The sequence below is a fragment of the Aphelocoma coerulescens genome, chromosome 2 (genome assembly GCF_041296385.1).
Source record: "Aphelocoma coerulescens isolate FSJ_1873_10779 chromosome 2, UR_Acoe_1.0, whole genome shotgun sequence".
Classification (NCBI taxonomy): domain Eukaryota; kingdom Metazoa; phylum Chordata; class Aves; order Passeriformes; family Corvidae; genus Aphelocoma; species Aphelocoma coerulescens.
In genome coordinates this window covers 26,238,337-26,264,263 of record NC_091015.1, presented here as the reverse complement: position 1 = coordinate 26,264,263, position 25,927 = coordinate 26,238,337, and the positions used below count along the sequence as shown (strand labels likewise).

General features: G+C 37.8%; 1 protein-coding gene across 3 annotated transcripts in view; it reads right to left on the bottom strand.

Moving 5' to 3' along the window:
* PPP1R9A (protein phosphatase 1 regulatory subunit 9A) overlaps positions 1-25,927 on the bottom strand; it is a 135,137-nt gene that overhangs the window by 11,865 nt on the left and 97,345 nt on the right. For 2 of the 3 annotated variants that reach the window (XM_069006868.1, XM_069006867.1), the window contains exons 7-16: positions 22,832-22,987; positions 17,393-17,446; positions 15,325-15,554; positions 13,847-13,943; positions 13,544-13,715; positions 9,238-9,395; positions 8,375-8,675; positions 4,169-4,256; positions 3,992-4,069; positions 654-852 (exon numbers count right to left, since the gene is read on the bottom strand). In XM_069006868.1, coding sequence (XP_068862969.1) covers positions 654-852; positions 3,992-4,069; positions 4,169-4,256; positions 8,375-8,675; positions 9,238-9,395; positions 13,544-13,715; positions 13,847-13,943; positions 15,325-15,554; positions 17,393-17,446; positions 22,832-22,987 — 1,533 coding nt within the window. The remainder of the gene's footprint in view (positions 1-653; positions 853-3,991; positions 4,070-4,168; positions 4,257-8,374; positions 8,676-9,237; positions 9,396-13,543; positions 13,716-13,846; positions 13,944-15,324; positions 15,555-17,392; positions 17,447-22,831; positions 22,988-25,927) is intronic. The other variant, XM_069006869.1, reaches the window with a different exon arrangement.

Sequence of the window (25,927 nt, the reverse complement as noted above, 5' to 3'; positions counted from 1 at the left end):
GCAAAGAAATATTTTCCAGAAGTGAAAATAAACATGAAAAAGCTAAGTATATTACTAAGTATATAACTAAGCGTTATTTAAGGAGTTACCATGCTGAAACATTCATGCACATAGAAAGGAATCACACAGATGTATTAAATTGCAATAGTTCATATTTACAGTTCAAGCATCTTCATACAGAGAATTAAATCCAACATCCAGCATGCATGACAAACAGATTTCATTACTAGGGGAAAAAAGGCAGATGACTGACAGCATACAGCATTTCTTCACTTGCAAACAACTCATTTGAACATGGGTATTCCCACTACCAGTCCTGAAGAATGAAGAAAATAGCTATAACTGAATACACAAATCTAGCATTTGTTCAGTGGATCCAAATGCTAATTTCCACTGGCACCACTTGCTTTTGTTATGGTACAGCACACCACAGTTAGTTCACTGAAATAATGTACATTAAGACAGAGTAAAAAAGGTAGAACAGGGAATGGTACAATGACAGAGATGTTCTGTTTGGATGAGCTGTTACCGTACAATGAACACCATGCACTGTTTATTGTAGTAGTCACATATTGGCCCATTCTTTTTTCCAGAATCACAAAGCCAATTATGCTACTCAACACAGTGGGAATAAGGTAGTTTTTATTTTCTACCTTTGACCCTTTTTTAGCTGGGCTTAAATTTTCAGAGGAAGGTTCGGTTGAGCTGGTAGGCGACGGCAGGTTGCTAGAAGAATTGGATCCCTTGCCGCTCTCTCCATACCATGTGAATGGTACACAGTGTGGGAGAGAGGAGGATCGCTCTGCTAAAGATTTAGTGTTTGCTGATTTCTGAAGCATCTCTCTGACAGTCCTGTTTAAGAGAAAGGAGCAGGAATATGCATTTGATTATAAAAGAAGGGAAAACAAAATGCCACAGAGGCAGTTAATTGTAGAAAGAGTGACATTCCCTGTAACTGTGACTAAAGAACTGAGTGGCATGCAGCTGGTAGGGGCATGCCTGAAATCTCTCTTTCAGCAAAAGAAAAAAGCATGTTCTTTTGAGCTTTTTTCTAACTCAAGCTTTCTTAAGACAACATACACCCAGAAAATGGAGACAGATGCCAGCTGAAAATGCCTATACTCCCACCATTGGGATGAGAACCAGCTCCTGTCAAGAAGCCACATGTTGTGTTCATGCATTTCTGAGCCCCAGTGGTATCTCAGCATGATTAAATCATTAGACTCAGCACTGACCCAAGCAGGCCCTGGTTCCCAGTGAAGATCTGGCTTGGATTTTGAGCATAGGCAGAATGAATCAGATACATCTGTATCCATCTATGGAGATGTTCCTTTGTTACAACAGCTAAATATACATGAAGTACTATTATCTTGCTTTTAAATTAATCAAATATTAAAAATATTGATATAGAAAAATAAAAGAAACACCTATGGGAGTTTATCAGCTTCTCTCTTTGTAGTAACAAAAGATTGCAGTAATCAAGGCAAAGGTAACAACTAAAACCAAGAATGCCTAAATTTTATTTGCTAAATATGTCATTTGTACAGTATGTAAATTAAAAATAACTATGCAAAGTTTCCGCCTACAAGAATTTATGCATATGTCATAGAATCATATTATTTACATCAACATATATATTACTGTTTCAGAGCATTAAAATCCCAGTGCTCTTAGCAGCCATGTGTAAATGGCACTAAGGTAAATATCCCTCAACATCCACCTTCTGGACAGCTTCTAAATCATTACTAACATCATCACTAGACCACATATATTGTGAAGCCTCTTTTCTGTATGGATGAAAGTGAGGTTGTCAAAGAACCCCCACCTATGGAAGCAGAAGGAGAATCCTACTCCATTTAGCAACTTAAAGAAAGATAGATGCATCTGACCCAGTCCTTTACTTCCCTCTCATCCGCTAATCTTGCTTGAATGTAGAAAGTAAACACAAATGTTGTTGCCCAAATCACCTAACTTCAGGCAGGGAGATATATGCTCCTTACTTAAATAGGGAATTTTTTGGTATCTGTTGCATTAGTGGTAGTTTCAGGAAATCATTTGAGATTTTATTTACACATCCTGAGTGCTGCTTTCTGGAAACGGCAAAATAATGCATGCAACACTCATGACAACATGATTAATTCTACATCAATCAGTTGTTGTAATGGACATAATTATAACAGGATGCTGTCTTTTCATCATCTTCCTTTTTTCAAAGAGCTTATACAGCTTTGGACTTGTAGAGAAAACATCCTCACATTTCTTCTGAGGCTAATTATTTGGCATTAGTAACAAAAGAAGTGACAATGGCTGTTTAAAAAGTTATGCTGAAATAGTAACACTCCAGTTTACAGAGGTAGAGTAAGAATTACAAATGCTCATGAATTTCTACTTTGAAAGCAGAATTAAACTCTACTTTTAGCAACTGTAATTGGGATGTTGAACTGCATTAAAGAAATATTAAGGAACAACACAAGTGACTGATTTATCACATGGACTAATAAGAAACTGATCTCTATGCTGAGATCTGCTCTCTCTGCAGAAGACACCTATGGGATCTCACAAACATCTGTAACATACTGTGTTGGCATAAGGTGCATTCAAGTTCTTACAAACAAGTATATGTTCATTTCCCCCAGCTTGTGGCTTGGTATCTAAATGCTGCATGATGTCTAACACCCTGCTAAGAGCACTAGCTGCCTCACAGCCTCATGAAGTGCAGAGATTTGGCTTTAACAAACCTCTCCCTGTCACCAGGGAAACCCAGCAGTGAGCATCACTGACTCCATGTCACGCTGTGAGCATACGCACTGGGACAGGTTTTCTGACACCAGCAGAGAGGTGATGACTGCTGCCCAAGATCACTGAAGATCCTGCCAGATATTTTCAAAATACAAACGTACAAATGTATGCTGAGACAGAACACTGCACTTCAGTACAGTGTGCCTGAGGGAGTAAGGAAGGTTTCTTTTGCTTTTCTGATTTTATGGAGCCACACAATGTACTTGTCACTGGGTCTCCGTATATCAGACTGTCAGTAGAACTCCACAAATGGCTACACACTGATTTACCACCACAATGTTTTTTTGAATAGCATTCAAACTTTCCTTTCTTCCAATAACTCTTCTATCATGTAGGTTTTTTGCATTGTTTTACGTGCAGAGTTTTTGACTTCCTATGACCTTTCGAGACTTTTGGAACATATTAAGTTTGCTTAGCTCTCCTGACTTTAATTTGTCTTTCATACCTAGAACCAACTATCATGCTGTGATCTTGTCAGACTCCTAACTATGTAAGGAGAGGCCTTCAGTAAAAATCTATGCTAGCTTTTGTGGAGAAGACTGCCTGCTGTCATTGTGAACATTCATTTATTTACTCAGAGTACTGATGCTGATGATGTGGTCTCATCAGATCTCACAAGGAATTCACAATTGCTTGCCTGAAAGTTGTTGATGTGACATGCTGTCAGCATTTTTCCTATTTTTCAACTTAAGATGTTAATCTTCAGGAAAAAACCCCTTCTGAAAGCATTCCTAGTGTGGGTGCTGCAAAGCTGCAGTGAACAGCTGCTGCCCAACCTTGCTCTGAGGCTTTAAAAAAAATATATGTGGAATTGTGTCAAGGTTTCTGGTTCATGGATATTATTAACTGACTGGGTGCATCTTGTAGGGCTGCTCTGAAAATCTATTTCTGCAAATCCCATTAGTTGATGCAACAGCAGCAGTGATCGAGTTAGACTTGGTGATCCTTGTGAGTCACTTCCAGCTTGAGAAATTCTATGATTCTATGACATTATAAATCTCCAAGTATTTTTAGATTATATGTTAGTCTTTTGTGAGCCAAGGAATCTAGGTTTGTAAGATCAGGTTATCTCAAAGCTTAACACTTATTTATGAAGTCAGTGGGACTGTTAATAGTCCATCTGCTGGGATGATTAGGTTTTTCCAATGTTTCTGGCACATAATTTCGTGCATCCTCAGTCTCTCACCCATACCTACTGCCATAGGTGACCCTAATAGCTTCTTTCTCTTTCCGCTTCTTGCCCTTGTTTGAACTCCTTCTCAAGGGAGCCCTATAAGAATATTAAAAAAAATCAGGAAACAGCTTTGAAATTTAATTTTCAATCTTTTTAATGAAGAAGAAAAAGTATTTTAAATAACAAAATGCTTACCCAAGATCTGCAAGTTTTCGCTTTAGTTTTTCTGTATGCCCTATAGTAGGGCTAGTTGTTCTTGCTGCCTGAGCACTTGTGGCACCATCTAGGATACATTCGTACATGGAAGAATGTACATTATTAATTTTTAATTGCTACTTTCCATCCAGAACACTTTGTGCATCTTTTCGTAATTAGATACCCATACATGTACATGTGTGTGAGTACACAATTTAATTAGGGGAATTCTCATTTTTAGGAAGATGGTGTGAACAGGAATAAAAATAAATACTTTTAGAATTTGAAAATACACAAAAATATTTTTTTAATTAAAGAAAATCAGAAGTTAATACTGGTTGATTTTTAATGAATATGTAATAACTTGAACAACTCGAAGTATTTCTAGGCAAACATTCCAGTGAATCCATTTTAAAACTCAGCATTAGTTTGCTTAAGTTTATTTTTTACAGAATTCATTTGGTATGTGTGCTTTACTTCCAAAATGAGTCCTAACTTCTTTTTTCAACTTTGGAGCCAAGGGTACCTTTTACGATGGATGTGCTATGAAATAGTTAATCGGTTTAGCCTGAACATCTTTGTTAAATTAAACATCTAACCTAAAATCTAACCATTCTGAATTTAAAACAAAACAAAACAAAAATAAAACCCCAAAAAACCAAATAAACCCCCCCTAAAACCTAAAAGTAGTTTAGTTAATAAATTTGCCCTGAGGCATCTATCAATTTTTGATCTCTTCTACAAATGCTATTAAACCCTAAAGAGGAAACAGCCTGCAGTACCTATAAAGCCAAAACAATGAATGTGAGTCTGGCAAACATCCTGTGAAATCTATATGGAAGCTAAAAGAAAACACACAGTAGTTTAAAAATTCAGACACATTGACCCTTAAACATAAAGAGCGTCCCCAAATACCCTAGAGGAAGCAAATGAAGGTCAGTCATTCATGTCACTTGTGGTTTGGTGGCTTTTGCAATGTGACCTCAGATACAGTAACTTTAACTGGAAACACTGCTGGGTTGTAGATTTCTCCTACTGTTGCTGACTTAAATTAAATGCTCAACATTAACCCAAAGTACCACAGCACTATCACAGGATAGTCAACTATGTATATAGAACTTTGTGTGCTGCTTGATAGATAATACCTGCCCAAGTTTTCATTTGAGCAAAAAATTTCATGTGCAATTAATTGGTTCTTAAATCCTTTGAAAAGCAGGAAAATAAGCCCTTTGCAATACCCACACTCTAAAAGCCATACTGTTTCCACCAACACAAGTCCTTATGTTAAAAAAAAAATGCAAGAACTAACAAGTAATCTCATTCCAAAAAAGAAAAGAGAAAAAGGTAATATGAAGAATGACTAAAGGAAGATGAAGTTGCCAAAGAAGAAATCCATTCCCCAAGGAGGTCAAGGAGAACTTTAGGCAATGCACACTCTGCATCAACCCTACACTGTGCATTCTCTTTCCTCTTTCCTCTTAAGTTCCTCTTTCACCTTTAATGCACTCTTCTCATTTAGCCACTGCCAAAATTGTCACAAGAATTAAAACTTGCAATGTTTACTTTCACACTAGCTATTCACAGGCAAGTGGGGCTTCAGGACAAGGGGCAGTGGGTTTTTTTGAGAAACTTCTTAGTGAAAGTCAAGAAATGATAAAGTACACTGTTTTTGTATACTTTTTAAATTAAAGCATGGAATTAGATGGAAGTTTTGCTGCTGTAGTAGAAAAAATTAGTCTGGAGAGCTCAGCAGCAATACACAGCAGCTACTTTGAATGACAAATTTCTATTTGGGCTCTTGTATCCCTATGATCCCCCTCCCACACAGCTGGGGCCATCCTTTAAATAATGATGACTTTATGAGGAAAATATTTGTGCTGGCTATGGGACACAGTGGAAAATGGATAGGCTAGGTCCCAAAACCAGCTTCAGTGGCAGAGTGGATCTGAATCTAGAGGGTCTTGCATGCAGGAAGTACTCAATGCTTGACACATGGCAGTGACCAAGGACCAGAGCCACAGGTGCCCTGCCTGGGCGGGCAGGACAGGACTTTGGCCACCCTGGATGGGTGCACTTTCCCTGACTCCTTCCAGTTCTTCAGAGAAGGTAAGGGAAAGCTGGTTCCTCAGAATAAATCACACAGAAGCTGTTTAATCCATCACTTCCAGCCTCTAGCTGAAAGCTGTGTGGCTGATGGATGTGGAAGACACTAGACCTCACTCCCCTGCCCAGGGTCACAAAGCACTGGCACCAGCCTAGTGTCAGTGAGCACTGCCCACTGCAGCCACCTCGCTGCCTTATCAAAGGATGATGCTGTTGCACAAACCAGGAAGAACTGAAGAAAATAAAGTCATCACATATACATGAAGAATCTGTGGTTATAAGCTCATCATTTTGCAATGAAACTAATCTCATGCCACTTCAGCCCTTCCACAACACTGCGGGATCTCTTAAGAAAAAGAAAAGACAAATGTGAGCTTGCTAATGCTCATTTCTACTACTGAGAGACTAACCCATGGACATGTGTGGGTACACACAGGTGCTCTCTCTCATCTCTAAAAAATCCCACCTGAACACACAAAACAAATGCAACGTCTCTTTTTATTTTCTGAGCTGTATGAGTTTAACAGCCAAATTAACAATCATTTAAAATAGCATTGCTGCCAAACAACTGCAGTAGTACGTTTATTTTTGTAGGACTTATTAAATACTATTTTTTCCACTCAAAATTAAATTGCTCTGGTTAATTCTAATGTATTACTCAGCAAAACCTGGGCACACCCAAAAGCATTGGTTGTTTACTTAACGGTCACAGTGAGGAAAGTATTACAGCAATATTTAGACAGAGATTGTTTTTCAAATCTAAAATGGAAAGAGTGACACAGGGCAGAATGCAATGCCCTATTCCTTGCACTACAAGGTTCATTTCCACTAATTTTTTATCAACGTATTTTTCATACATCAGTTGGAAATGCAGGATTTAGGATCTCCCTGACAAACCAATCATCTATTCAAGCTGAATTTTTAAAGTCACATTCTTATGTTCACACCCTTATTTTTACTTGCAAAACTCAAATATTGAATTTAACTTGGAATCCCTGACAATTTAACCTAGTTGCAACCAGCAGCTTCAGAACTCATGTAAAAATGCTTGCAATATATTAACCTATCCTAAATATAGTATAGTTCCATTACTCTGTCTTTTATGAGCCTGTGTGAAAGCCCTGTATAAAGATGAAGAAAAAACAGGGTTTAAATCAGTAGCAAGTCTTTTCAGACACACAAACATAAATCTTCAATAAATTGTTCTTTTCAGTTAATTCAAGCAAGCCAACCTCCGTTATGAACCTACCTAGACCTCCTCCTGCAGCCCGCACTTACAAACAATTTTTATTATGTATTTTAGCTTATGTGACAGTTTGAAAATGCAAGGTGCATATCTAAGAATGCTGAAGTAGTGTCAAATGCTAATTCTGACCTGAAAATGCATCTGAAAAGGACAGCACAGTATTCTGTGACATATCAGATTGTTTATTCTTATAATAAACTGGTATCTGAGACATATACCTGAACTACATATAATTGCACCCTGTTTTATCCATCTAGCATTTAAAGAGTCTGAATTAAATTAATAACGAGGCCAATCTCCCTAAGAAATTCCTTTGGTTTTTTTCTGTAAATGAAAATTCTCCAGACACTAACCTCTCATTAAACCTAGACTTTGCTGCCTCTCAGCAATTAAAAGCTACAATCTGTTGTTCTTGCTTCACACTCCTTTCCGCACCCTCCAAAAAAATCATCTAGCAGAGCCAAAATCACATTATTTGAGTAAGTACACTGTGTTAAGCATGTTTCTAATATGGACGTGTCCCAAGGTCAAATAACACTTTTTTTTTGAAAACACAATACAACATTTTCTTAAAGGCAACTTCCCCCTGTTTTTTTCAGTGAAAAATTTTTTGTCTTTCCAAGAAAGACAAAAAAAAAAGAAAGTAAGCAGTTCCCTATCCCATTTTAAACATTGTCCTTTTCTTATATCATCATACAAGGTCATTTTTAAGTTTTTGACTTCCAGGTAGGCTAAAAAACTACAAGATGTTGACCTTCTAGTAGCTAAGGTCCTACTGCACAACAAAAGGTCATAAAGCAGATAGATGAAAGTGAGCAAAATGATGCATCAATTTATTGTAAAAGAAACAGTAATACCTTTATCCTGTAAAACATTCCTGCCAGCTGGGTGATGCAAAGGAGATGCTTCAGAGCTGTGCCCAGATTTTGAAGGAGAGGAAAGTGGAGTGTCTCCCTGAGTATATGGGAAAAGGACACCTCCTTTGTGGTGCTGTTCTTCTTCTTGGTTTTCAGTTAGGTTGTCAAGTGAGATTGCTGCACTGCTAGCCACGGGGGAGAGGGAGGAAGCACCAGAATCTGATGCTGGTGAGGATGCTCTCATGCATAAGGGCAGTGGTGATTTTGAAATGTGCATGGGACTACTGTAACTGTGTGATGGCTGTTGGTATAAGAGATTATAAAGCAGGTTATACCACTTAGTAAGCAAACAGAGCAAGATTTACTTTGAACATGCAATTCTTTTATTCATTATTTAGCTTTCTATTTGTATGAAATACTGTAGCAATTCATGGCATTACCCTTTGATACCACACACAGTATTGTTTATTGGTATTTGCTTTCAGACGAAGTCAGAATAGGACAAAACAATGAGCAAATATTGCATCAATTGTGTTAACAAATTAACAAATAGAGAAATGCACAATTCAAGCTCCTGTCACCTCCTGCATAAATGAAAGGACCCGCTCTGCATTATAAAGCACATATAAATCAAAAAGACCAGGATTCCAGTTAGAACACAACAGAACCACAAAAACGGGTGTGCTGACTCAAAAGGAGAGCAGACTGGCACATCACTCAAGGACATTCACAGCATACTGGCCACAGAGGAATAAATACTGCCTGTGCTACAATGAAAGGATAAAGATAGAGGATGAAATGACTTACAGGGGCAATCTAACACTCCATAGGAGGCCTGAAAGATAGGGTAGATTCCTTCTCACCTTTCGTTCCAGGCTGTCCTCCCCATCAGTTGAACTGATGCTATCATACAGCCGCGTTCTGGAAGGCCTCTGCCGCTTGTTCTTCACCGAGAGCTGAGCTCGAGTCTTCAGAGCTTTGGAGTCCAGTCTCTCTGTTTCTGGAACTGCTTCATTGAAATCTGTATGGAAACATGATTTGAAGCTGTTTAACTGAAGGATCTTCTATTACTTTTTCCTAACAAAAGGAATTGTTGTACAAACAATTGCAAGTACCTGCACTTTGCAGAGAATCATAGAATCATTTAGGTTAGAAAAGACGCATTTTACTTGTACCTGCATCTTCATAACTCCTATATTACCCCCAGAAAACTTTATTTGCATAAAGAAGTTTATCTGTACAGATTCAGCAAGGGCATAGCAAAGAATCAACTGCAGATATTTAGGAATTCACCAAAGTATTCCCACTGTTAGGCAGACGACCACACAAACCCAGCTGTACCAGCCCAGAAAGCAGATTCACTCAGACTCCTTCAAAGGGAGTTGCATGTGCTTGTCCTGAAGACAGTTCTCCTCTATCAGGGCATAAACATCATTAGGTGATACATGAGAACTGGGTAAGTATTTCATATAAAAAATGGAACAATGAAACCATCTTACTTGCCTGGCTTCAAAGACACCCGATTCCTGAATGTCTCGTGAGCAAGGTATACTGAACATTTCATATATGACTTGCCTCTACAACTAAAACTAACATAGTTGCACTTGTCTTAGCTATCAACCATCCACTCAAATGAAATCTGAGTATTGCAGCAAATCTAACATTTTACAAAGCTGCAGTAACTAAGACTAAAAACATTTTAAAAGGTCTTTTTTTATTTTACACCAGAAAGAGAATAGATTCTTTATGGTGTTAATAATTTTTTTTTCAACTCTCACAGTAAAAATCAAACAATAATCCATTAGATTCATTTACTTGTCTACATACTGCATTCATAATACACTTATTAATTAAAATCTGATCTTACAGATATTTTTGCTTTTCTTCTACGCATAAGAGTTAAATTTTACTTCACATGATACTACAGAATAATTAGCACTGCCTGACTTACAATTATGCTTCTGCCCTAAGTACTCTACAGGATAACTACACATTGTGATGGCTTGAACTGCTTGTATTTGCTCTTCCAGGGGTACACACTTCCATACATCCCTTTGTTTCATTGCTGAAATTATTCAAACTATCAACACAGGACTGCAAATGGTATTCACAGAAGTGCTCATATGGGCCTTCATAAAGCAAAAGACCATCCTCCACCCCATCACTGGTTTTGCCCTGCTTTGTTACAGTGGAACTGGGCTGCTGCCAGATGGTCTCTGCCCCAGACACATGTGCTGCCACCCCCAGTCCCAGCTCCCTCTTCTGCAGAGACTGGCTGGCCCTCATAGTTCCCAGCACAAACCCACAACCTACATGATGCTGTAGAAATCTTCCAACCCACTGGGAAGTCTGGAAAATCTCGCACATAAAAGTCATAATAGTTTTTATTTCACTCTCAGAGTCAATGTCATGAGACTTTCTTTCATCAGATGCTCAACCACTTGACTCCAATGTTCTTCCCTCTGAATTATTTCAGTACCACTGTGAAGCAGGAAAAGAGCTCGCCTGTACTCCCACTGTTTTTCCATTAGACAGGCTGACAGAATTTAAAATCTCTTGTGAACTGATGCATCCCTGGCTATCCAAAGACACCCAGAAAGTACAGCCACAAAGTGGCTTGAATGGGCACTTGCACAGAGATGTCAAAGTCTGAGACCGTGAAAGTTGGCCTCAGCACTGAACTGTTTAGATTTCAAACCAGTGACTCCTGCCAGTAAACAGCTTGATTCTCTACTGCAGACACAGCTCACGATCACTAAACCAGAAAGCTACAATGCACTTTATCCATTTTTCTGGACTCTCAGAATAAACCATGTATTTGTAAAGGAAACACACTCCTTAGTCTAGTATTCCCTGGCAAAGCAAAGAAAGAATTATGTGGGCCATAGTAGTTTTGATTTTCTCTTTTTAACTTCCACTGATGTTACTGGCAGCCCCTTAAGCTCAGTGTGAGGTTATGTTACAGCCTGAGGAGTCGTGCAGTCTGGCAGGATGCTAAACACGGCCAGAGCACCAGCAGCGTCAGGAACAGTTATGCTCAAATGTTTGCAACCATAAGGCTGCATCCACTGCCTCCTCCCAAGTCTCCTACCATGCAAGCATGTAATAAACACCTCAGATCACACTGAAACAAAAACATACTTGATACAATTTTAATTAAAATATTATATTTTTACATAAATTAATTTTTTTATGGAAGACAGACCTGCAAACTTCTGAACAAAAATTCTGGGATGTGGCTGTCTACATGCAGCCCTACCCCAGGAACATAATGCAGAGGCTTGATCAAGAAGCATGTGTTATCCTTGCCAAACGATCCAGAAGACAGACTGGAGCACCTGTGTAAATGTCACAAAGGCAGTGTGCACAACCCACAGCACCCAGAGAGACTCTACTCACCTCCAAAACATTGTGGACAACTCCCCTGCCCTTTATAGCTCCTCTGCAAACATCCATGGGTTGATGGCAGGTTCTTTTCTTACAAGGTTTAAACAAGAGTGATACAGAGACCTAGGCTCTTTGCAGAGCAAGTATCACTACACTACAGCCTGATACAGACCTCAGAAACTGATACAGAATTTATTGGAAAAGGTATATGGAAGTCAAAGAGAGCTACAGTATATTTAAGGATATCCTTACTTTAAAAAAGGAGGGGTTTTGTCTCTTGTTAAAACCAAATGCAGTCTGGAATCTAAGGTCTAACTATGCTGCTTCTGCTTTCAAAAAATCATTGCTGATTATCTATTTTTCCTAGCAAATAATTTTTGTTTTTATTCATGTGGTTAAACTTGAGCATTTAAATTCACAGATCATCTAGTCTAACACTCAGAAGCAATTAACACTGGTAAGTAACATTTCTCCAGGAGAACATTTTTGCAATGAAAGAAAACAGCTCTTTGAAAATTTTCATGCAAATCCATCAATTGGAAAACATAATTCTGACACACTGAAATGCAGATTTTTAACGCTATACTAGGAACTTCCAAATTTTTAATGAATTTTACCATTTTTCTTTTTTTTTGTTACATGTAGAAATTCCTGGATTTTAGCTCTTGAGCCACAAACGTGTGTTGACATTGTTACAACAGTACATGTAAGCACCATTTTTCTGAGTCAAGTGAAGAAAACATACTTACCTCTCCTGACACAAACTGAAAGGACTTGTGTTAACAGTACTGCTAAGTATTAAATGTTTTATAACACTTACTGAGTCTCTGTAAAGATGACTTTCTTGTCATCCTGGGTACTTTTCTGAACTTCAGATATTTCAGTACAATTAACATTTGACAGAAAAAAACAGGCCTGTGAAGATTTGTGGAAATCAATTGCACAAGGTCTGCATATCACCTAATACCATTTCAGCAGGACTGGCTCTTTTTTATACACATAACTTGTTAAAAATGTAATTCATACTGATTTTTTTGTAAGGCAATCTTGTTGGGGTCCACACATGAAATGACTGCTAAAACATAAATTTTAATAAAACACCTCTGTGCTTCTTAGAAATTAATTTTTTTCATAATATATTGCTTTTATAAATAATATATGATAGGAATCCTGGGCTGCATCAAAAGCAGGGTGGCCAGCAGGTCAAAGGAGGTGATTCTGCCCTTCTGCTTTCACAGGACCCCACCTGGACTGCTGGATTCAGCTCTGGGACTCCCAGCCTAAGAAGGACATGGAGCTGTTGGATCAAGTCCAGAGGAAGACCACAAAGTTGATAAAGGGACTGGAGCACCTCCCCAGTGAAGACAGGCTGAGAAAGTTGGGGCTGTTCAGCCTGGAGAAGAGAAGGTTGTGCAAGGACCTCACAGCACCTGCCAGTATGTGAAGGGACCCTACAGGGAAGCCAGAGAGGGACTCTTTGTCAGGAACTGTACTGACAGGACAAGGAGCAATGGTTCAAACTGAAAGAGGGGACATTTAGGTTAAATATATTGAAGGAATTCTTTACTGTGAGGGTGGTGAGATACTGAAGCAGGTTGTCCAGGGAGGCTGTGGATGCCCCATCCCTGGCAGTATTCAAAGCCAGACTGGATAATGCTTTCAGCAACCTAGTGGGAGGTGTCCCTGGCCACAGCAGGCAGGTTAGGACTAGATGATCTTTAAGGTACTTCCAACCCAAACTATTCTATGATTCACAGGAGTTATGGTTTGGTTCAAACAAACCTTGACTTAAGCCATCCAGGCAGGTCACTTGCTTAGTATCTAGATTTTCCACTGGATCTCCTCTAGAAACTTCGCCAAAAGATGTCTGCCTTTCAAAAATGTTGTTGTTATTGTTAACCTGGCTTCCATTTTGCTTCATTAGCCTGAAAACTTCTGCTTCCAAGTCTTGTATCTGCAAGAAATACAACAGAGTATTACCAATAATATTCACCCCGATACACCCTCCCCATTAGAGTTGTTATTTTTCCAGAATATCAGACAGAATTGTCTCATTCTTCAAATATAAGAGTAAATGCTACTCACACGAGCTTGTAAGCCTTGAACCTCTACCAGGTGTGCTTTCTCCAAATCTTCTATTTTCTTTCGTTCAGCTTCCTGGCGTTTGATGAAGTCAAGTTCTCTTAGGAAAAAAAAAAGAGATGTATTTGCTGTCATCAAAGCAATCAGATTGAAACAAAAACCAAAATGTTTTGCTACTCATCAGAAAAATCTGTCCTTAGCAAATAAATTATCACCTACTTTATAAGAACTATGAAACTGCAATCAGGACAAAACCCTAAGCAGTTTAAGTGAATATGCTAGGTGATGATATAAAAATGGCAAGGGCAACTTATCTGGAAAAAAAAAATTTCAATTCTTACTGATAATCAAAACAGTTAAACCAGTTTATTTTTCTAATCTGTGTTTACAACAAAAACAATGTAGCTTAGTTTATGCTGTTCTCTGTTGTAGGAAATGGAGCAAAGTCTCTGTTTTACTAGGGTATGACTGTGCTCCTTCACAGAAATGACATCCTCTAAGTTTGCAGGTACAGATCAAATCTTTGAAAGGAAATCTGTTAGGTCAGTTTAGGAGTCTGAGGTATTTAAAAACAACTGACTAGATCTTTTACTAATATAAAGCAGAATATCAATAGAAAGCTATCCAAACTCATTCTAGTGACTTTCCCTAGCCCTTTTTATTTTCATGAATATTTATGAATACCAAAGAAATTTGTGATAGAAAGCACACAAGATGCAAACTAGTTCTGGAACAGTCACGAAATTCCAGGATGGGTAATGATATTTTGACAATATAACCCCTTTTTCAATGGGACAGGATATTCATTTCTGCAATCCCAGTTATCACTTGACACTGCTGTATGTCTTTGAGTTTCCTTCTTTAAATAAGTATATTTCAGCAGAAAATGAAAACAGCTGCTGCCAAAAAAAAAAAGTAATTTGGGGAATGGAAGCTGTTATAGAAGTATAAGATGTTATTATTCTTGCTAGCCACCAGGGAGAGGGGATCACATGAAACAGAGGGGACCAGGTAATCATCAGTTAGCTCAACTAAGCTCAAACATTCTTGGCATCTACAAGAAGAAGAAAATTAAAATGTAAAATGTAAAAAAACAATATTCTTTTTGATGTTACATTAGTATACAGCAGGAATGAATCCAGCTGATATAATACCAATATAAATTACTACAAACTTGCTAATCAAATGCTTTACTATGATTACTCTTAGTTGTTTGCAATTACATTGAACTATCTCCTAATTCTGAAACATACCAACCTGGAATATTACAGACTAAGTCTTTATTTAGGTACAGTATGACTACAGCTTGAATACTAGCATTTTTCCACAATAAAGAGTCCACGCTTTTCATAAACATAAAAGTGGAAAACAGTGTTTACCTTACAGGTGTTTAACAGTGGGTTTCATATTTCAAAATAAATCACATACATGTTTTCTATCTGGCCAATAAGTCATTTACTGAGCTTGGTGTAGCTGCTTACTTTTGCTGAAAATCCTTGATTAATTTCTTTGCCTTGTTATATTTCTTCTCCAGAGCCTGATACTGGCTTTGCGTCTCCTTGAGGTGCTCATTCACCGTGTGACACAGGGTTTGTGCCTCAATCCAATAACTCTCTAATTTCATCATCCTTTCCTTATTCTCCTCAATGTTCTGCTGGAGTTGGGTCTTCTCCAATTCCCACCTCACCTTCTCATTCTCAGCAGCCTGCAGCTGAACAAAGCAGTGGAGATGCAGTCCATAAAAAGCTGCAAAGTGCAGCCTAATAGTTTAGGATTAATTCAAACAACGTGAATAGCAAGAAACAGTGAATTAGTAACTATTATAGCAACATGCTGGCAGTGGGCAGAGTGTTACAGGACAAAGAAAACAGGCTGACACATGTATTATTCTTCCTCATAAAACCAAGCAGAGTTTTTGCTCAGTGTTCCAGTGCAGCTTCTATGCTTCTCTGGGTTATAGTAACCTATCTGACTGACTGACATTTAAAAATGTCAATAGTGGGGTACACAGGCAAACTGCCAGGTTAATCAGCCAGCACACGGGATGCATTTTGCTTTATGCATGTGACTCAGGTTCTACAAAGCATTCACACACTTTCAGAAAATGATGACATTTCTTATTTTGGGAAGGGGGAATTTGATTTCCTGATTTTTTTTTTTTTTTTGCGTTAGGGCTGTTGTCATTTCCTGACTGAAGCTACCTGCAGGTTTCAGTGTTTGGTGCTGAATAAGGGTAGGGTTATACAGCATCTTGTGTAATTTAGCTCCTAGAATTCAGTGAACAAAAAAAGCCTTAACATCTCTGTTTATTTATCAAGACTTTTTAATTTGCTCTAGGCAGTTCTGCTAGCATCATGGCTGATACACTCCAAAAAAATTAACTTGTTTGCAGTTGTATTAGTAACATACCTAAACTAGCCACATTTTCTTCAGCTCTATTGAAAAGACAAGGTAAAAAGGTCCAACACTAAAAGGCACATTAACCCTAATTTTGCAAATGGATTTGCATAGATGAATGTTTACACCCACACACTGATGCCATCAAGTCAATGGGCCTTGGCACAATCCCAAGGGATCGACTGTGCGGCTCCAATTGCTAGATTGGAACTGGAAAGCAGAGGAAGAAAAGATTTTTGAATTTCCTGACTGAGACAGGACAACAGAAATTGTCCTTACAGAAAATAGTTGCACTTTTCTTTATAACAGTAATTTACGCTGATTTGATAAACACTATGCAAAATACACAGTGAGTGCAAATGCTGCTGGAAAGAAATAATAATCTAAAATCTTTTTCTGAAGTACAATTTTCTCTTTTTCTTATTTTTTTTCCTTTATAATGCACTCAGACTCAAAGAGAAGGATGTCATTATAAAACCTAGTACTGCTGAACAACTGAATAATCAGTTGGGTTCCCATAAAGGTTACCCTAGTACAAAAAAACCCAATTCATTTTTATTGCTATAGCAAATTTAATTTATTAACTAGCAGCTGATTGTGAAATGTTTTCTTTTAAACTGGTCATACTTTTCCTTCCTAGACTATCTTTTAAAGAGAACTGCATCAACATGAAATAACACTTTTTCTTCTGTATATAAAAATAATTTCTATTAAATACCTTTAAACAAATCAAGTTTTTTAAAAATGTCGATAAAGTAGCGATAGTAGAGATACTTTAACATCTCTGGTAAATAAAAAATCTACTAACTTCAACTTGAATATTCAATCCAAATATAATTTTAAAACCTGAAAAAATGCATCAGAATTTTATAACTAGGAATCTGCCACTTAGTCATTATGGCACTCCTTAAAACATATGTTTAATTGAAGCTACAAAAGTTGGCAGTTCCTTTTAATAGCAGCACTTAAGATTTTTACTTGAAACTTGGAATAAAGAATATACACCAAGACAAGATTTATCTGAGCCACAGTGCTTCTTAATCAGCCTTTAATAAGGATGTTGACTTCTCCACCCTCATAAAGATACATGTTTTCAGATCTGATTTTGCATGAAGAAAAAAAATCATATATTAACCATATATTGATTCTTACCTTTGTCTTCAGCTTCTGAATTTCAGCTTCTGTAACTGCATGTTTGATTTGTAACTAGAATTGAAAATATAAAATAAACAAGTGAAGTCACAGAGAGTACTCCGGTATTTTTAAAGCCTGTGCTGCAAGTTGAATACCTTATTACATAGCAGAAGGCCCCGAAGAGTGCTGCAGTGCAGTAGATTGTAAATTAAAATGTCTAGCTTGCAAAATGACTCAGTCTGTGCAACCTAATTAAAGATAGGATGCCGTCTAACCACTCATAATTTCAAATCAGAACATCCAATCTGTTTAGCAAAACCAAATGTCTTATGTTTAAAAAAAATAGATGTTTTCCTGCTGGGCTTTGCTCTCCTCTGATGTGAATGTGAAATACATCCCAGTGCTGAAAGTCCCACTGCACTGATTAAAGCAGGCACGTTACAAAAAAGCAAATATGGAAATAAGTGATTTAACAACTCAAGAAGTCAGGAAAACCTTGAGGGAAGACTCCACACATTTATTTCATGCAAGAAGAAAGGTAAGCAGATGCTATCCTTCACCATTAGCTGGAGTTACTCTGCTCAAACCAGCTAATCTCAATCGACAGCAGTTACACAGGGAAACTGTAAATAACAGCAACAGCATTCAAGCACACAAAGCAATTGCAAGCGGATTAACAGCCCAGGCACTGTGCTAAAGGTTGTAGTTACATCACCAAGCAGCCACAACAACAGGGGATCAGGGAAAGGGTTGGTGTGGAGGACCTGGCATCCACCTGAACACTTGCTGTGGGATTTCTTCTGTACTAACCTATATATTAGTCTGATCCTGTGAACAGTCACTACTTTGAGTGTATTTATTAGGCAACATCCTGAAACACTGTTAGTTTTACCACAAAGGTCTGCCGTTCATAGGCTCCAGGAATCCTCTGAGGTACAAACCAAACCACAACTTCAACAGCATAACCCCAGTCCAAATGGAAATGATCATGCACATGTACCTAACACCGGCCTGCACCCCAATCCCTGCTGCTGTGCTATTTAGAGCAGGCAGCACAGACAAACTTCTGACAGGCCCCAAAACCTTACACTGAATCAGTGACTCATGTACACTGGGTATGGAGCTGAGAGCAAGGGCAAAAACTGAATTACAGCCTGAGCTAGCACTGCAGTGGAGACAAGGCCATTGTCCATTATTTATTAATAGAAGGAATAGTTACAGAAAAGCATGTTTTACATGCAGGCTACTTCTCCTACAAGACTAACATGAGCTTTTGGGAATAGCTTATGTTGAGCTAATAGAGTATGTGAGGTCGTTGTACTCAACCAGAAACTAACATCTCTGGTGAAGCAATGGCTACATTCTTGAAGACCCAGCTGTTAGTAAGAAAATGTGCAAATTAATCAAAGGAGAAGTTCTTCTGGAAGAGAGGAATAATTTTCAAAATAACAGGAGCTATCACTGAGCTGACCAGTACAAGTATCTCTGAAAAATGCAAAGCTAATTTAGAAATTCCCTTTTCATGAAGTCTCTTGAATGCCCTTCTTGTGGCGCAGGAAATGCACACCCTCACATACAGTTTGGTTTGCAAATCAGCCTTAATTAATATACTGAATAAACCTAGTGCTTTAAGGTGGAGAATTCCTCAACTTATGCTGGACACAATAAAGGAGACACCAATTCACCAGTTCCATTTAGGAATCTTCTTTCCAACACTCATTTCTTGGTCACAGTCTCCAGAGGAGACTGTAAAAACTTCTAGTGCCCACGATCATCTGTTACTTATGCTCACTTTTTGACTTTGCACTGAAAAGTGTGATGACTTCATGTGCTCAGTGAGGGCAGAGGTAAGATTTCATTTCAAGTGAAACCAGGCACTGACTACAGCAGCTTGCAGAAACACAGGTAACCTGTGGATCACAGGGCTCCTGAGGAAGTGCCACAGGGGAGCAGGGCTACTGGCCCACGATGGAGAGGTGCCTGTGCAGCTGGGAACAGGGCACTTGGCAACCCGGGAGCTGGTGTTAATGGCAGGAAGTTGCCAGTGAAGCTGCTGCACCCAGTAGGCCAGGAAGCAGAGAAGGACATACACCTTTTTATAGTTATACATATTACAGGAAACAAAGGAGATGTTTTAATTAGCATTTGCAAGAAGTTACTTGCAATTTTTGAGCTCAGTCATTCCAACCTCTGATCTGCAACTTTCAGAGATTGAGAATTGTTTTCTTTCATCATTGCATTCCTGTTAATAGTGAAAAATTATGAAAGAACCATCTCAAAACATGATGGTGTTTATAAAATGCCCAGACCTTTGCTTAGTTCTACTACACTGCTCTGGGATGAGATAAAATCAGGGGAATAATGCTTGAGCTAGATTTTCCCCTTTGCAGACTTAATAATGAAATCGAAAAGCCAAGACTCAAAGCCTTAGGCTACCTGCTGACAGTCCACTCCCATCTCTTCTAAAACCCCACAAATCCATAAGGAGCACTTAAAGAGCTTATTATTACATACACATAAACTCCAAATTGTTGCATAAATGACAATCTGCTCAGGTACAGATGGTTTTAGCAGTTATTTCCATGCTCTCTGTTATTAAGTTAAAAAAATGAACACTGAGCACCCAGCCAGATCATTGAATGAGTACGTGGTACAGCAGATCCCACTGAGGCAGAAGAAAAAAGACAGTTTTCTGCTTAACAGAAAAATGTGTAGCTGGATAGGTACTGTTTTAACAAAAATAACTAATTATGCTTGTGGAATAGATGAGAAATACTAACACATTCATAGGTTAGACTAAAAAACAGGCAAGGTCAATTATTTGGCAAGAAAATCTGGACTCTACAGCTAAAATTTTTTAAGCAAGTTTGCTAACAGGGGATCAGAAATCTTTATTCCCTGTCCTGTATAATGCCAGACAAATTCTTGGCAGATACTATTCTATTTTTTTTTATATATATAAAATTGTGATGGCTTCACTTCAACAAAGACATTTTGAGTAAATTTGGGCAGATTTTCTATTCAAATATGTCTTGAAAAGCTAATTAATTTTCTTCAAACTAATAAAACTTGTTATAAAAGGTAAGTTTTAGACAGAAAATGGATTGAATTCATCAAGACTGCAAAAGGTAGAATGGGATGAAAGTCTGTCAAATGTTAAAATATCAGGGGTATACTGGGAAGGAAAGTACACATTAGAATTAATAATCTCCATGACAATTTTTACGTAATTATTATATATTTTTTGCATATAAAAATCATCCATTTTCCATATATTTCATTAAAACATGAAATAATGAATTCTTACATAAATTTCCCTTTTCCCTACAGATCTTGTCTCTCTTCAATCATCACAGCTAAAATAAAGTTTCTAGCTATTTCTCTCAATGCAGTTAAGAAAAAGCAGTCCTATTTTTCCTGCTTTACAGCCAGGAAAACAAGACTTTCAGAAGTACAGTGATTCACCCAGGAATGCCCATCCCTCTTCTGACTTTCATTGCAAAAGCAAGGCATTTCAAATAAGAGTGCTCTCAGAGTATGGGAACACATTTTTTGTTGCAAAGACTGAATTCAACTAATTAGGTCAAACTATTATGCTTAAAGATTATGTCCTACCCATTTGCCTAATACTTTCATTAATCTCTGGAGTAAGAACAAGAAAGAACAGTTATTCTTTAACTACAATTCCAGAAAACACTGTGTGGGCTTGTGCAGTGTGATCATGAACAAGTCGTCTAGTGTTGAAAGAATTCAGGGCAAATACCAAGAGAAATACATGTACTCACTCTGCATCAGCCAACAAAATGCAGCTGTGTACTCTTAAATACAATCAGCAAAACAAAAGTGGTGTGCTCGTAACAGCAGGAACTGCGTGGGCTGCTGAAAGAGTCCACTCTTAGGCATTTTATGTTTTCTTCTCAGGCTCTCATCTACAATTACACTCAAGGATCCCAAGGTACCCTTATCTGGTCTCTAAAACAGCATTTTAAGGCCATTACAGAAGACAGGCCTGCAAATAACTTCAAATCAGTCTGGACAAGCTCAAGTATGGCAATAGCCTGAGTTTATGGAAACTGTATTCAAGCACAGTTTTAAAGGTAATTTATTCACAGGTGAGTTCCTTGCCCATCACTGCATCTTTGGTTTGCATAGCCTTGGAACACTCACTGGCACATGGAGAATGGTAGCATCTTCCCACCACTTTGAGACTGTATTTCTATGTATGATGAAAAGTATTAGAAGATGAAGTAAAATGTTCTGCTAATTCATGTAAGAGCCTGAAACTCAAAATATGGGGTGAGAAAATTATAATTTAAGTAAAGTAAAAAACTTTCAGGAAACAATGATGAATAATGGTAGGCACCCAATGGCTGTGGAGGGTATTAGCAGAAAAGGGAAAGACTGTTTGCTCATTGACTGATTACTTTCCATATATTACTCTCACTAGATAGTAGTAACAACATATTTATACAAGATAAAACATCTGCTTTGAGTGGAGGGAAGGCAAGAGGATAAGTGGAGAAGGATAAAAAGGGAGTCCTGGTATTTTAACTCCTATCTGGTCCCAGGTTCTGCTGCTCAAATCTCCTGTGAGGTTCTGGCTACTTTCAACCCTTCCACCTTCCTGTATTAAAAAAAAAAAAAAAAAGTTCTTTACTGCCATCACTCAGGCCATTACTGTAAGCTTAGGTACATCCATTGTTTCATACTATTATTTGTATTAGAATTCAGGAAAGCTCAAAAAGAAGCCACACCAAAAGCACAGCCTAAAATACAGAAGAATGTCCCTCAGTACTTTGCTATGTGAAATTATATGAATTCAATGACCATAATGAAGACCACAGTTAGTACAGGTGGATACTATACTCTGTAACCATAGACTTTGGTAGAATACCCTCTTGAAGTATGGCTGCTTCCCCATTACAGCATCTTTCTGAACATATGACCAAGCATATGCCATGGCTGTACACTGATGAGTTGCTGTGTTATGGTATAGGATGAGTTTCACATGTCTCCACTGAATTTTAACATTTGCTGTTTGGTTTCCCCAATCACCTTTTACTGGAATCTTACAAAAACACAAAACCAGCCAACCAACCCAAACCAAAAAAACCCCACCCCAAACCCCAGCAATCTGTTAGTGATGAATTAACTTCCACTTTGTCTACCTGGTCAAACTAAGTGCTGAGGCAGAATAACTTCTATACTGAAAAGTAAATTTATAAATTACCCTCCATCAATACAACAGTCACCTGGAAGCTGATGCCAAAATATCTCCAAAGAACAGTTCTGCTTCTTTCAAAAAGAAATTTTTGAGTCACTTCAAAGTACTAAGAATACAAACAGCAAAAAACCACTCCAGTTTTCAAGAGAAAAAACCCAAGCACTAAGCACTGAGATAACTAAAAATCTGGTTCAGTGAGGTATTTCAAGAGTATTTTCTGATATATTACTTACTTCTTTGAATTTGTGAGCAAGTTTGCTGGTGTCCACATCACTGGGGGAGAACATGTCATCATTTTCAGGGAGGTCGAACACTTCAATAGCCATGTCACCTCCTGGAAGGACAGGTCCCATGTCTTCATCTTCTTCATCTGTAGCATATTCCCCTGTCTTAATTTTATAGCATTTAAGAAATTCCAGTTACCCTCTTATTATGCAGAGACTATTCAAAGATTAATTAAGATACTGTGCAAACACAGCATTCTGCATACAAAAAAGGTTATCTTTGTCTTTAGCTATAACCCCAGAACTGATGAATTCTACCAGACAAAATAAAACTCCACAGTACTATTTCAGTACATTAAGAGAGAAAACAGTGTCTTAAGCACTAATAACTTAGTTCTTAAGCATTACTGGCTCTGCATTTTGATGGTTTCATCCTTTTCCAAGTGAGACCTCTTTTCCATAGGAAGAACTCTCCAAATTTATTTCAGATTTAACAAGGAATCTTTTCCAAACGGAAAAAAAACCCAGAATACGACCAACAGGATCTTGATTAGTCGTTAGTAAAGTCATCTGGATGAAGTAATTCTCCAGTGATATTCCATGTTGAATTTGAAAATTCATTGGTTTGTTCTTTATAAACAAATTAATGATAGAAAAGTAACACCCACTCAGAAAGACAACAGTAGGAAAAAGAAACTGAGTGTCAGAGAAGTTCAGAGTCTGAAGCCCATTTACTCAATTTTCACCCTGAATAAGGAGCTGCTTTGAGCTAGTTTTGAACAGTAAATGTGGGTGTTTCTTGGGCTGGTAAAGCATGAGATGCAAACAATTTGCTGAAAAAACAGAATTAAAAGAGATTGTAAGCTGCAATCAGTATCTCACAAACAAACAAAACAAAAAACCCCAATAATATTGAAAAGAAAAAGCTTGCAATATTGAACCCCAAATTGCCTTCTCAGTCTTTTGCACGCATGTCTGTGCTCATCTCTCCCCATCCCTAAGGTGAATGGTACCACCTCGCTTCTGCAGGACTCCCTCTGGAAGCTGGAGTACAGCACATATGGATAACAAACAGCCTGCTGGCTGTGCAGATGACTGTGCAAAAATGTTATAAAGCAAACATTTCCCTCAGGACCACATCTGGATTTATAAGGCTTGGGACTAAATAAATACATGGAAAAGGAAGGGCGGGGGGACTGGTGCAGTCTTTGTCATGTTTATACAGTAACACCACCAAAATTTTGACAAAACTATTTGAAGTTTTTCTTCATGAGCTTCCAGTTCCTGAGATGAAGAAACATAGTAGTATTATCAGAAGTATATTCCCCATAGTGCTAATGTAATCTGTTAGTGTCATTTTCTGACAAAAGGACTTTTCAAAACAAGAGGTAAGAACTCAGACGTTTGAAGAACAATTCAAACCTCAGCTTCCTACCTTAATTCAACTTCCCAGCTGTTTAGGCTTATGTGAGTCTCTCTCAATTAAAAAGCAGTGCATGGCAGATATTGAGTCTAGGTGCACAGGTACACAGAGGCAGCACATAGAATCACAGAATAGTTTGGGTTAAAAGGAACCTTTAAAGATAATGAAAAACCTACATTCTTCTTTTTTAAAAACACTGAAGTTTTAAAAAGCAAAGAAAGCCAAAACACATAGAAAGCATAAAATAGTTTAGTAAAATTTTCTGATGTTAAAAGAACTACTAAAAAGAAGGTAAGTCACCAACATGGACAACACATCTATACTTTAAAAGTCACTGTAAAGCAAAGCACTTTTTTGGTGAGTTACTGCTGCCTCTGTAAATAGTTACTTGTTCTCCAATGAAATAAACAGTAAGTATTTACTTTATATACTTCATACCTACTAAGAATATATGACTAAGAATCTCAGTAGTCTTCTACAAAAAACACTAACAGCTGGTTTTGCTTCTTCTTTCCTTATTTAAGAGAAGGAAAGAACACATAGTCCATCTCACTAGAGTTTTCAGGCATGTAAGCATTATAGCTAAAACAAAACAACAACTGAAATCGTCATTCTGTATGTCTAGATCTCATATACAGAAAATGTTCTGTTACACTACACCTGTAGTAACTTCTGTTTCTATTTTATTGTCACTGGCTATGTGCAGTACCTAAAGGGAAATTATGGCTACTAACTCTCCTGGCTCTTTCCAGGAGAAAGTAACACCACCTTCACACACCATCAGGGCTACCAGAAGCAGAAACACTAACTCTCAAAATCACACAGAGATTCCTGTGAAATTAATTTCTGTGGGGACAAAATACTAACAGTCCGTATACCTTCCATTTTGCAGTCATTAACCCTGAAACATCCCTAAGGTAATACACAATTGTAATTTCTACATTAAAAAAAATACATCTTGGCAGGTCCATCAGCAGTGGCAAGGAAATCTCTGAAGCATGCGAAGAGGAGGCAGAAACAGGATCATTAACCAGTAAACTCATGCCCTGCTTATGTAAAACAAAACAGATCTGGCTCGGCAACATGTGCATTTTAAAGGAATGTATTAATGCAAAACCTCAATTACATTTACCAGTTTTGGCAAAGGAATAAAACAGATGAATTTAGTTAAAACTGATTTCTCCAAAGACTTTAAGAAGAAGTACTGAATACAAAAAGAAAAATGAACACACATGAAGGACTAAATTATCAGGGAAAAATTCAAGAGCAGGCAATATTCTACTGGCCTCAGGAGCCAGTGTTTGAAGAGGAACATCAGGCAGCTAAAAATGAACACAAAGGAAAATCTTGCTTCAAATTGTACATAATGAGTGTCAATGAGCACAGTCATTTTTGCTTCAATTAATGAAAAAAGGAGCTGTCAAAGCAAAGCACAGCTAAAGTAAACAAGACACCAGGACGACAAGAACCCATTACAGAACTCAGAAATAAATGGGACTCTTGCTTTTGTCTTCAAAAGAAAGGGATTTCATCTTACAGTCATATGAAAAACAAATTACACATTCAAAAGAACCAATGTGTACATTAAGGAAATATACATAATAAACTACACGAAACACACTTCCCCTGAAATAATTAACTCTGCTGACTTTTGTTCCAGATGAAACTACCAGAAGGTTGTT